This window comes from Babylonia areolata, chromosome 19 (assembly GCF_041734735.1).
Source record: "Babylonia areolata isolate BAREFJ2019XMU chromosome 19, ASM4173473v1, whole genome shotgun sequence".
Classification (NCBI taxonomy): Eukaryota; Metazoa; Mollusca; class Gastropoda; order Neogastropoda; family Buccinidae; genus Babylonia; species Babylonia areolata.
In genome coordinates this window covers 44,448,951-44,461,330 of record NC_134894.1, presented here as the reverse complement: position 1 = coordinate 44,461,330, position 12,380 = coordinate 44,448,951, and the positions used below count along the sequence as shown (strand labels likewise).

General features: G+C 37.4%; 1 protein-coding gene across 1 annotated transcript; it reads left to right on the top strand.

Annotated features, from left to right (window-relative positions):
* The first annotated feature begins 677 nt into the window (after positions 1-677).
* LOC143293747 (WD repeat domain 54-like) lies at positions 678-10,558 on the top strand. The gene is made up of 9 exons (XM_076604958.1): positions 678-977; positions 1,859-1,921; positions 2,683-2,740; positions 3,255-3,314; positions 4,334-4,411; positions 5,071-5,203; positions 5,863-6,025; positions 7,275-7,340; positions 8,354-10,558. The coding sequence occupies exons 1-9, from the start codon at positions 753-755 to the stop codon at positions 8,483-8,485; spliced, it is 978 nt and encodes a 325-aa protein (XP_076461073.1). The 5' UTR covers positions 678-752; the 3' UTR covers positions 8,486-10,558.
* Positions 10,559-12,380: the final 1,822 nt, after the last annotated feature.

The following is a 12,380-nucleotide window of genomic DNA, read 5'->3' as shown; positions in this document are numbered from 1 at the left end:
TAGCACTTTAAAGAATGCTTATCATAATATAATGAAAACCCGTCGGATTTTGCAAATGCACCCCCCCCCCCCGCCCCCCCCTCGGTTCTTCGCAAAACTTCAAACGCCGGAATCTGCCAGCTATGGCGAGCTATAATGTATTCTTTTTTTTTCTTTCGTTTTCTTTTTTTTTTAATCTAGCGAAAACGGTAGGATTATTATCTTCAAACAATCTCATAACACAACATCAACTGTTAAGACTTATCCCACAGGACCAAAATAATCCACAGAAACGGAAAACAACCGATTTCTGGTAATACATGGTATTTGTGAGAGGGACTATTGAACCAGGAGTATCGACACGGGGGAGTATCGTATCGACACGGGGGAGTATCGACACGGGGGAGTATCGGGCTGACCCCGTATTTGGAGACTGACTTTTGCTCAAAGGGACAAAACTGCATGGAGAATACATTTTGTTTATTTGTGTGGAATGCGCGCAAGACCGAGCCTTTGCATGGGAAAAGAATGCATTTCTTTTATACCTTTTATACGTTTTCAACACATTGGTGAGTGTTTTTTGTTTGTTTGTTTGTTTTGTTTTTCTTTTTCTGTATTGTTTTTTTCTTTTTTTTTCGGTTAAATGCTCTTTGGTTTCGGAAAGAGAAAAGGTAAAAGCGGATCTGATGACAGCGCATGCGTCGAAGAAGCGTTCTCGGCAACAAGAATCCAGGGACGGGTGTGCACGACCGTAGCTCTGTGTGTTCAGAATCATGTACCGACGTGAAAAACCCATCATTCTGAAAGGAAGCTCGTCTTCCTTGTGTAACAACCTGGCAGTTCTGGTAATGGCAGACAAACGGCAGATCAGCTATGCCGTGGTGCATAAATACGCCGTGAACGTGGTCACTGCCTCGACAGACGGGAGCAGCGTGACAGCACGGCAGGTGGTCTGCAAAGAGCCATCAGCGTCACTGGGCAACCCCTTTCTTATGGAGGTGCGTCTGCCTTGTTGTCTGTGTCTGTTTGGTTAGGTGGTCTCTTAAAAACAGATTAAACAACTAACCAGAATTACCAGGCAGATGCCAAACAGATACCGAAACATGAGTAGTGTTTGTAACGTACAACATCCATACTGGAACAGCATACATGTCGGATTAGATTTGTCGGGAAAAGTCGACGTACCAGCCCGAAATATCAAATCGCATTACTCAGTATAACAAGCAGGCTTGTTTATTGTTTTTCTCAAACTATGTGTCAATTTCCAGGAAAACAAACTTACATGAATTACAGTTTCTTCCGGATAACCATTATTTCAAGGAAATCATGGCAGCATGTGTTGTTGGCGGCCCAGGCTTGGTACACTTGAAGTGGATGGCTTCTGATCTAATCTAATCTTCATCTCTGATATTTGTAATCAATAGGGGTACTACCAGGATGTCCACTGTTGCATGACCTATGGCCAGTACAATTACCAGACTGATTGATAGTTGAAGAGTTGGAATCATCTCAGTCGTCAAGTAAAAGTGATTGTCAGTGTGACCGACTGATATTGATTGAATATTCTAATTTTCACTTAGGTATGGTGATATCATCTTAGTAAAGCAAATTTGCATGTATGTGTGCAGTATTATAGTTATACAGAAATAGTAGTAGTAAAATTTATTGACATAAAAGTGTGTGTGTGTGTGTGTACATGCGCAGAAAGAGAGAGAAAGAGAAACAAGAGTCTTTTTTGTGTTGTTTGATGGAATATTATATAATGAGACTGTGCATTGATGTAAATTTAGTAATTAGTATATTGAGATTGATATTAATATTGGGTGAAAGATGTGAAAATTCTGAAATATTTAACATAGTCTGTATTACTTTTACACAGGCCAAGTGGGTGCAAGCAGCTTCAAGGTGCATCATGGTTTTGACTACACAGAGAGGCATTCAGGTAACAGGTGTTGAGTGATAATGTGGTAGCTTTTTTACCTTCATTGTAGAGATGTTGAATGTAGAAATTGCTTATATAGTTTATATGTTAAGTTAAATGGCAATTTTTCTACATAAGTTGTTTTTTTCTGAAAGTATGCATGTGTGATATGCATATGACTCTTCCCTGTCTGCTCAGCTGTACCCACTGCACACTGGGCACTTTTTCAAACAGCACCATCTCTTTGTCCCCCACAGTTCCCAACTGTTTTAAATCCATGTCATGAATTGAATGTTTTGTGCGCATGTGTGTGAGACATTTTAGGTATACTATATGTGTGTGAGAGAGAGAGAGAGGGGGAGGTGGGAGTGAAAGAGAGATGCAAGTGAGGCTGATGAATGGTGTCTTGATGTTTGTTTGCAAATGGTATGTGAATTAATTGATTACATTTACTATGTGATTTGCAGTTTAAATATTTCTGTTTGTATGTTAAGTGCTTTGAGCTTCATATGACTTTAAAAAAAAAGTGTTTATTATTATTATTATCATTATTTATTATTACTACTTTTACCATTATTGTTGTTATTGTTGTGTTGTTATAATTATGCACACATTGACCAATTCAGTAGGAAACTGTAGCTTTGTCTTGATTGCCTGAAAACCTTTTTCTTTTTTCTCTTTTTTCCTTTTTTATTTTGATTTTTGATTTTTTTGATAATTCTTTCTCTCATGAAAGAAAAAACCATAATCATTGTTGCATAGCGGATCTTCTTGTTTTTCAGATGTTTGAACAGGATGGGTCAGCAATGATTTACTGGCATGGCTTGAATGATGGGTCAGGTGAGATCCTTTGGTATGACTTGCTTTTTGTGAAGTTGTTTGACTTTCAGTGATGTCAGTCTGGTGAAAAATTAGATTTGTTTTGAGTGGTAGAGTGTATGTGTGTGTGTGTGTGTGTGTGTGTGTGTGTAGTTGAATGTGTATGTGTTTAGGTTCAGTAAACTGTATGCATGTGTGTGTGTGTGTGCGTGTATGTGAGAGAGTGAATGAGTGAGTATGTGTGTGTGTGTGAGTGAGTGAGTGTAGGTAGTTGTTTTGGTTCATTAAACTGTGGGTGATTGTATGCAAGTGAGTGAGTTAGTGAATGAGTGACTGTAGTATGTGTTTGTATTACGTGTGCATGTGTGGATGCAATTTAATGTGTATAAAGGTTTGTGTGTTCTTTCTTTGATTTAATGTTTTTTCACTTTGAGTGATATTAGACATGACTTTCGTCTGTGTCACTATGTGTGTGTTTGTATGTCACAGTGTGACACAGTGAGAGAACTGATTGCCTTTTTGTTCCTTTTTACAGACAATTCCAGCAGTAACTTTGCCAGGGGAGTTGTTGCTGTAGGAGACTGTGTTTGTATTGGTAAGTGGATTTAGATTGAATTTATGATCAGTTCTGTGTGTCTCTGTGTGTGTGTATGTATGTGTGTGTGTGTGTATTGTGTTTGTGTATATGTGTGTCTGAGAGAGAGAGATTGATTGTGTGTTTGAGAAGAGTGAGAGCATGATTATGTGAGTTCCCATGTATATGTGTGTATTGGTTACTTACTGTCAGGAGGAGTGTGGCAGAATGGTTAAGATGCTCAGCTGCCAATACAGAGAGTCCGTGAGGGTGTGGGTTCAAATCTCACTCTCACCCTTTCTCCCATGTTTGATTGGAAAATCAAACTGAGCCTCTAGTCTTTTAGGATGAGACAATAAACCAAAGTCCCGTGTGCAGCATGCACTTGGCGCTTTGAAAAAGAACCCATGGCAATGAGAGTGTTGTCCTCTGGCAAAATTATTGAAAAAGAACTCCACACACATAGGTACACAAATATATAAGCATGCACTCAAGGCCTGACAAGCGCATTGGGTTATGCAGCTGACAAGCATCTGCCGAGCAGATGTGGTGTAGCCCATATGGATTTGTTCAAACGCTGTGACACCTCCTTGAGAAATTGAAACTGAAACTGGTTACTTGCTGATTTGTTGACTGATGGTAAAATTTTCACTTCCAACCACAAGTAAACATAATAGAAATCAGATTTTTAAACAAACTTTGAATATTTAATAATGAAAATGCATTATACTGATATAGTTTGGACTTTGAATAATGGCTACCAAAAATACTCTTCCAACCAGAAGTCAACATTAATAAATCAGATTTAAATGAACTTTGAAATAATTCAACAATGATAGCACACTATACTTCGATACATTTTGAAATTTGAATAATGATAACCAAAAACCAGTCAGCTGTGTTCTTCGTTTGTAGTCAGCATTGTGTTTGGTTTACTTGGCTAAAAAATGCTCTTTATTTTTGTTTTAAGTGATTGCCTCATATATATCTATGTATTTATTAGTAGAAGATTTTTAAAAAAAAATTTTTCCCCCTTACAGGTACGGAGAGCGGCAAAATTCTAGTCTTTGGGATTCCCCCGAAAGGGACAAATGTGACGCTGAAGAACACTTTGAAAGGTAAACTGTCATCAGTAAAAACATTGTACAAAGGATGGATAAGATTTGGTCATGTGTATTTTTAAAGGTTTTGAAAATGTCATCACTGATAACAATATGGTAATAACGCACATTTCATACAGCATCCTTCCTCACCTAGAGCTCACAGTGTTTTACGTGAGCATGCACAAAGATGTTTCCGAAAGACACACATCCAGTGGGTAAAGGGTGGAGTTGTTTTTTCCAGTCTCCCAGGTCAACAAATGTGTAGACCTACTTGTGGTTTAACCCCCTGCGTTTGTATACACATGCAGAAGGTCACATACACATTCTAAAGATTCCATAATCCATGTCAGTGTTTGGGTTATGGGAACAAGAACATACCCAGCATGCACTCCCCTGAAAATGGAATATGGCTGCCTACATAAGGGGGATGGGGCAGGAATGATCATACACATAAAAATGCAACAGTACACTTGAGTGAACATGGGATCAGCAGCCCACAAACACAGATGAAGAAGCTATAAAAACAACAGCAGCACCATTATTAATGATATTTATTCATAACAGGTCATAGCACTGGTGCATGTATACGACTGAAGGTGTGCGTAGAAGCCCTCAAACACAGAAGAAGTTACCGCAACAACAAGCAGAACATTGATGTTGTTGGTTCCTGACAGGTCACAGCAGTCCCATTTGTGACCTGTCTGTGGAGGGTAATGTGATGGCCAGCAGTGACAACAGTGGAAACATCCTCATCTGGAACTTCTCTGGGAGTGACGCCAAGCAGATGGTCTCCATAGCAGGCTCAGGGTATTGTGTGTGTGTTGTGTGTACATGTGTATGATTGTGCATGACTGAATCAGTATATAGAAGTATGTTTGTGTCCATTTGTATGTATGTATCTGTGTGTGTGTGTGTGTGTGTGTGTGTGTGTTCTTGTACACATGCATGTATGTGTGCATACTTTTGTACAAACACATATGAGAGTATGTGTGCATCTTTCATGTGTGCAATATGTTCATTTCAAAATTGCAAAATTGGTTTCAAAGCAGTTGCCTGTTTCTGCAGCCCTTTGTTTACATTGATCATTTGCTTGTAAACCCATGTTTATGTGGCAGTTAGAATGTGTGTGTGTGTGTATGTGCATTATATTTTGTTCTTGCATTTACAGATAAGCGCATCAGTACTTTGAGGGTCTATGTAGGCATGGTCTTACAAGTAAGTTTGATTTCTTATTCCATTAATGCTGTTTGGTTTTACTTCATCAAAACATACATAAATGAAATGTCTTGAAAATCATTTCATATAATTTCTTTTTCTTTTAATGATTACACATTGTTGTATGATCTCAGCTGAAGCAGACTGATCATACACACTTGAAAATGTAAATCTACTACCTCAAATAAACACAGTGGTCATTCACTGTCTCTATGTTTACTTTAGCTGCTAAATATGCATGTTTCGTTCAGGTCTCCATGTAACAGTGTACGACTGTGGAAAGGAACGGTGGTGGCTGGCTATGGCTCGGGTCATTTACGTGTGTTCAACGCAGTTTCTGGGAAAATTGGGGCAGAGGTGACAGCACATGCTCGCTCCATCAATGCTGTGGATGTGGCTCCTGAAAAAGGCTTGGTGAGGTTGTTCACCTTAGCACCCTTGTATCTTTCTGACCTAGTAAAGATTTGCAGACCACTCCACCACACACATTTAAAATCCTGAGTTAAAACGCAAGTGCCTTGATTTCTGAACATTTGTACATGACACAGACCTTGGTTTTGAAAATCTCTACCACAAAATGTCAGACACTGCTCTAATTTTAAAACTTTAAAATCTAATCTTGAAACACATTTGTTCAAACAATATTTTAAACTATAATCCTTCACCCCACGAGTTTGTGCATATGTGTATATCGATGATGTGTGCCTGTGTGGGGTAGGGGCGAGGTGAGAGGGGCATGTGAGTTGTGAGTGATGTTACATTGTTTTTGAATAGTATATTTAGCCAGTTTTTATCTTTCTTTTTTTTTTTTTTATTGTATTCCTGTGTCTTATTCATACTATTCATATTTATATATTCATACTTATTCATACATGCTTGTTAAATACACATAGCACCATATGAATATATGTTATTATTATCATTATTATGATTATCATTATATTTTGTGTGTATGTGTTTGTGTATGTTTGCTTGTCTTTGAGAAATTTATAAAATTGTTTATATTCACTATGTGTATGTGGGTGTTTATTACTGGGAGATTTTTCAAAGCCAGGTATGGGTCATATGTCTAGTTATCACATCACCATAAATGAAAATGGGGACTTCCAGTGATCTTTTTATGTATGTACACAGATGGTATCCAGTCACTGATCTCTTCTGTTAGTGGATATGTTTTATGTATGTCATTGATATTTTTGCATGTGTGGATGGACTTTTCCTTTCCATCCTGATGTAGGTGAATAATAACAGGTGTTTTGCAGGAGGGACTGCACAAAACATAATCATAATTTTCATGTCATATGGGTTTGATAAAAGTTTTATTACGATTAACAGGTTTATGGTAACAATACATACATGGTTTTGCTAGAGCCTAGTGAAATTTATAAAACTTTTAAGTATGTGACACGATCATTAGATTAACCACTTGTACATCATGATTGTGTGAACAGATTGCTGCCCAGGTCTTAGATCTCTGTGTACGGATAAACTGTCAATGAATGGTACTGATCCCCTTCAGTGCATAATGATAAGTGGATACATATACCTTAGTGGTAGTTACGCAATACTGGGATTAGCCGTCCTCAATTTTGTCTTTTGGTTTCTTTTGTGGAAAAGTATGGGTGGTTAGCAGTGAGCACTAACCCAGACTGATTATTTTCAGGTTCTGAGCATCAGTGACGATTCCTTCATGAGAGTTTGGAAAGTCACCCCAGGAAACGTTCCTCAAGTGAGTTGAAAGATAGTAGTATTAAGTGTTTGATATGTTCCAGACTTTGATTTTGTTTCATCACACTGATAGAAAATTAACATGACTTTATCCAGTCACATCCTTCAGTTGAAGTGTTTTTCTTTTTCTTTTTTTTCCATTTATTTCATTCTTTCTGTGTACATCCCAGAACTTTACAGTATCTCAGAAGTTGAATGTCTGCCTGGTATCAGGATGGTAAGGACTGGTTCATTCAGAATGATCAGCTGTATTTATTTCCATAATTCCTCGTGTTGAACTGATCTTGATGGAGTTATTTCCCTTACAAGAACAGTCTGCAATTGACATGTTTAAATGTCATCTCACTTTTGTTGTTGTTATTGTTTGTTTAAGTTGGCAGCCCTTTTTGACAAGGAATGTTTATGAAATGAAATGAAGATGTCAATATTCTAGGATTTAGATATGATGATTAATATTTAGTTCCTGACATGAATTGGCAGAATAGTTATCATCTGTTGACTCTGGTTATGTTTGAAATTTAAGGTACACACATTCTCTCTGTTCAATGTTTAGGTCAGTTGTATTGGCCCAAGTGCATAAGATAGTCAGGATTTCATTTGTAGATAGTCAGGATTTCATTTGTATTAGCTTTTATTCCTTGGTTTGTTTTACAAGAAGTGAATCAAAAAGCTTGTTCTTTTTGCAACAAAAATGTCTAAGGGCAATAAATGTTGTCAAAGTATTCTGAGGGCTTAAAATCGAATTGTTTCCCTTGTGTTGTGACACTCTGTCCCGCTCAGTCTCGTCAGCAAAGGTAGACTATGAAATCTAATGTGTTCTATATGTGTCTGTCTCTGTGTGTGCACAAATGCTTGTGTAAGTGTTTGTGCCTGAATGTGTGTGTGTGTGTTTGTGTGTGTACATGAATGTGTGTGTGTGTGTTGGCGTGAATTTTTGTGTGTGCATGTATGTGTGTGTTGTGTGTGTGTGTGTGTGTGTGTATGCATTTGTGTGTGTGTGTGTGTGTGTTGCAGCTGGAGTACCAGCACTCAGAGAATGTGACTGACCTACAGCTGGTGGGAGGGAAGTTTGTGGATCCTCAGGGCCGTGCTCTCTGCCTCACTGGTTATGACCACAATGAAATCATCTTCTTCGTCAAGGCTTGAGAACCTGGTCACACATTTGTCAATTCAGAAGACTTTAGCAAGAGTGTCGGCATTTTACTTGAGTGTGGCATCATTAAGTGTGCATCTCTCGCATTCTCTCAGTTGGTATTAAAGAGTTCATGTTTTCATTATACCAAAAGTGAATCTTTTTTGTCTTTTTACTCATTTTACTGTTGGATCTTTGTTTTTCATCTTTGACATGTTTGCATAGTGTGTGTATGTGTGTGTGTGTCTGTGTGGCAGTTAGTTTGTTTGGGTTTGAGTTTGGAGTAGAGTGGGTTGAGTTTTGTGACAGGCAAATTGTGTTCATTTTGTTTTGTTTTACTTAAGGATTTGTGTTGTCTGCCATTTTCTAGCTATGTACTGTGTGGACTAAAAACCGAATGTTAGCGTCTTGCTAGATATAGCAAAGATTCCATCATCACACGCCACAGACTACATGCTGATTCTTTCTGTTCATTGAGCAATTGGTTTTATGACTAATGTTCATTATATTGTAAAGTTGACATTTTTCCTATGTTTCATAATAAAGAGTTGACTGTGCATGACTTCAGTTGATGATGAAAACTTCCTGTGACTTGCCAGAAGGAAAGAAAACAATGCAGTTCGCAATAAATAAGTATTTCGTAAACAGTACATTTCCTGCAATTCAAAGTCAGAAGTCACAAAAATACGAGAGAATGCACTTAATGCAGTGTAACATTGTAGGAGCTGTGTCAATTCACCAAATGATGTTGCTTCACAGTGAAGTAGTCGCTGTGATTACCAGGATACCAAGATGTATGTGAAGCACTGTAAAACATTCACATGTTGGCTGTCTGTGTTATAGTTGACCATGTACAGTGCAGTTTTGAATTTTCTTTTCACTGAGGCTGGTTTTGGGGATTTCTTTTGTGTGTGAGTGTGTTTTTTTTTTACAGCAAGTTTTCCTAAGAGTTGGTCTCCTTATTGTGCTGCAACATGTTTTCAGACGTCCTATTTCTGTATATTTGGTAGTCGTTTTTTTTGTTTTTTTCTTCAAGGTCTCTAAGCCTGATAATCATAAACAGTTTTAAGTTTTACAAATGTCTGTTCAAGGCATTTGTTTTGTGATGACATAATATGATTCTGTGATCTGAATATTTTTTTGCTTTTTTTTCCCCCTCTCGGCGTCTCTTTCTTACTGTCACTTTGTTACTCCCTTGCAGACGTAATATTGATACATGGATGAACGCATGCATTCTGCGGCCTTTGTATTTGGTCTTCAACAGCTGTGCATTTTTCTTTTTTTTATTTATTAAAAGAAAAAGGTGATTCGTTGCTCCCTACTCATTATCTGTATTATTTACATTCTTTGAATGGAAATGCACCATCTGTGATTCTTTCTTTTTGTGTCTTTTTTTTTTCTGTACAAAAGTGTTGATCCCTATGCTGGAGTAAACTAATATTAACAGTCTTTCTTCTTTTTGAGAACTGTGGAGTAATATGTCTCTCTGGCTTACAACTTCTTAAGATGTGGTTTTCTTCTGCTTCTTAATCTTATCCATCTGGGGGGAAAAAAGCAGTGTGAGTATCACTGGATTATGTTGTTTGTAAGTATCACTGGATTATGTTGTTTTAGTATTTAGGGATCTTTTCTGTTAGTTTAATAGTGATGCGTTTGTTTAATATGTTTGTTTTTTGTTTTTTCATTTTATTGTATTTTGATGTTTTTCTTTTAATATTGAATTATCTATTGGTTTACTTTTATGTTGCTGGGTTTTTTTTCTATTTCATTATGCTAAATAATTTACTTGTTTATTTTCTTGTGTGTTGTTTTGTTTCACTATGCATAATGAATAGTGTCCATGTTACCAAACGTTTTTTCTTTGTGATTTAACAGTGAATGATTTATGAAATTTATTTAATTTTTATTGATATGTTGATATGTAAAGGACAGATATAAAGCAGTTTTGCTTCTTTGAGGAAGGATACAGTAATGAGGTTGAGTATATTCCAGACAGATTTCAGTCTTTCTTGCCAACAATGACTCTATGATTAATGTATGGTATGTAATCGGCTAGGTGTGTGAAAAGCAGTATTTTTCCTTAAAGTCCAGCTTTTTATTTGTGAATGTTCATAAATTTTGTATGTGTATTTCATTAGTTTTACTCAAGTGAAAACTTCAGTTAAGAATTTTAAGTGCAATTCAGGAAGAAAGCTATCTATAGGGTTTATGACTGCTTGACATGTCAATGAGTGTGGTTCCAACGATAACTCACACAGACTGACACAATCTTTAGTACATAGCCTTTTGAATATTGGCTGTTTGACCTCAAGGTACTATGCATGATTCAGAAATACAGATGCATGTTGGTGTGATGCGGTGAATGAAAACACAGTGCATGACTTGATTTTTTCATGCGTGTGGTGACAAATCTTGCATTTTATGCGTATTTGAACAGTGAACAAGTACGGCATCATTTCCTGCCTTTCTGAATAAGACGAAGACCATAAATAAGCAAAAGTTACTTTCTTTCTTTATTATTTTGTATTTCTAATGCTCCTGGCCTCATTTGTATTTTATCCTATATAAGATTTAGACATCTGGAAACTGAGATTCTTAAAGTGTGCACCACTCGAAGGGAGAAGTGAACTAAATGACCAAGAAAAGAATGGTCACTGGGTATGAGTTAGTTTAATCATATACCTTTGTGTAAGCCACTGGATTTGAATCAGAATATATACATATAAATATATTCTTCAGCAGAATGATTATATACATTATTGTATCATGAATATCAGCTTTCAGATTGATGCCAGTGGTCTTTGTGTTGCTATGTATTCACAGTATAATTTATCTTAATGGTGATATTCTGTGAAACTCATTATTATTTTGCTTTATTGTTTTACAGATGCTAAACTTATGTGTGTGCACATGAATGTGTGTGTGTGTCATGCACCTGTTATCAGTGGCTTGAAGGCTTGTATAATACTTTAACATATCTGAACACATTCATAAAATTTTCAGTTGGAAAATGTATACTTTCTTTACATTACAAGCAATGTATGTGATGTTAGAAGAAACAAAATGAACTTATTAACAGATTTTTCAGTTGGAAGATGTCCATGTTTTATGAGCAATATCTGTGTTGTTGAAAATGTATATTCACACACACACACTTATATATTCACATGTGTGTGTGTGTGTATATATATGCTAGTGCACACATGTAGACATCGACACACATACACAGATAGACAGACACAAACACTAGCACATACTCGCGTGTGCATTCGCACACAGTCTCTTTCAGTCCCTCACTTGTCTTTCTCATATAAACCCAGCACCACCCCCACACGCTCTCACACACATGCACGTACAGACACACGCACACTACACATACCTGCAACGCATGCACACACATACACACAAAACACCATACCACCAACACACACGCACATTGACAAACATACCACACCACAGCACACAACACACACACGTACACACACAAACACACAACTCCCAACACACACACACCAATACCACCGCACTACACTCACCCCCAAACCCTCATCCCCACCTCTCACCCACACCCACACAAAGAACCACCCACCCCCTCCCACACACACAGAAAAAAACCACAAAGAGAACCAAACGGAACACGTTTTGTGTGAGTGCACCAGAACAATCAAAAGAGTTTTAAAGCTTCACATCGTGTACGCACGTACGTAGATGAAAGCGTGTGCTGCACCACTATATCACCTTCATTGCTACAGTCATTGTCTGATCCGTCCAGGGCTGCACCTTTGTGACTGGAAGATGGGGACGTACTAACCTTCGTACGTCTTCATGTGTCAGGCCAGTGGAATAAAGTTTATCGTTCGGAAAGCAGCTCACCTGTTCTATTTCTTTGTATGTGTGTTATGTGTGTGT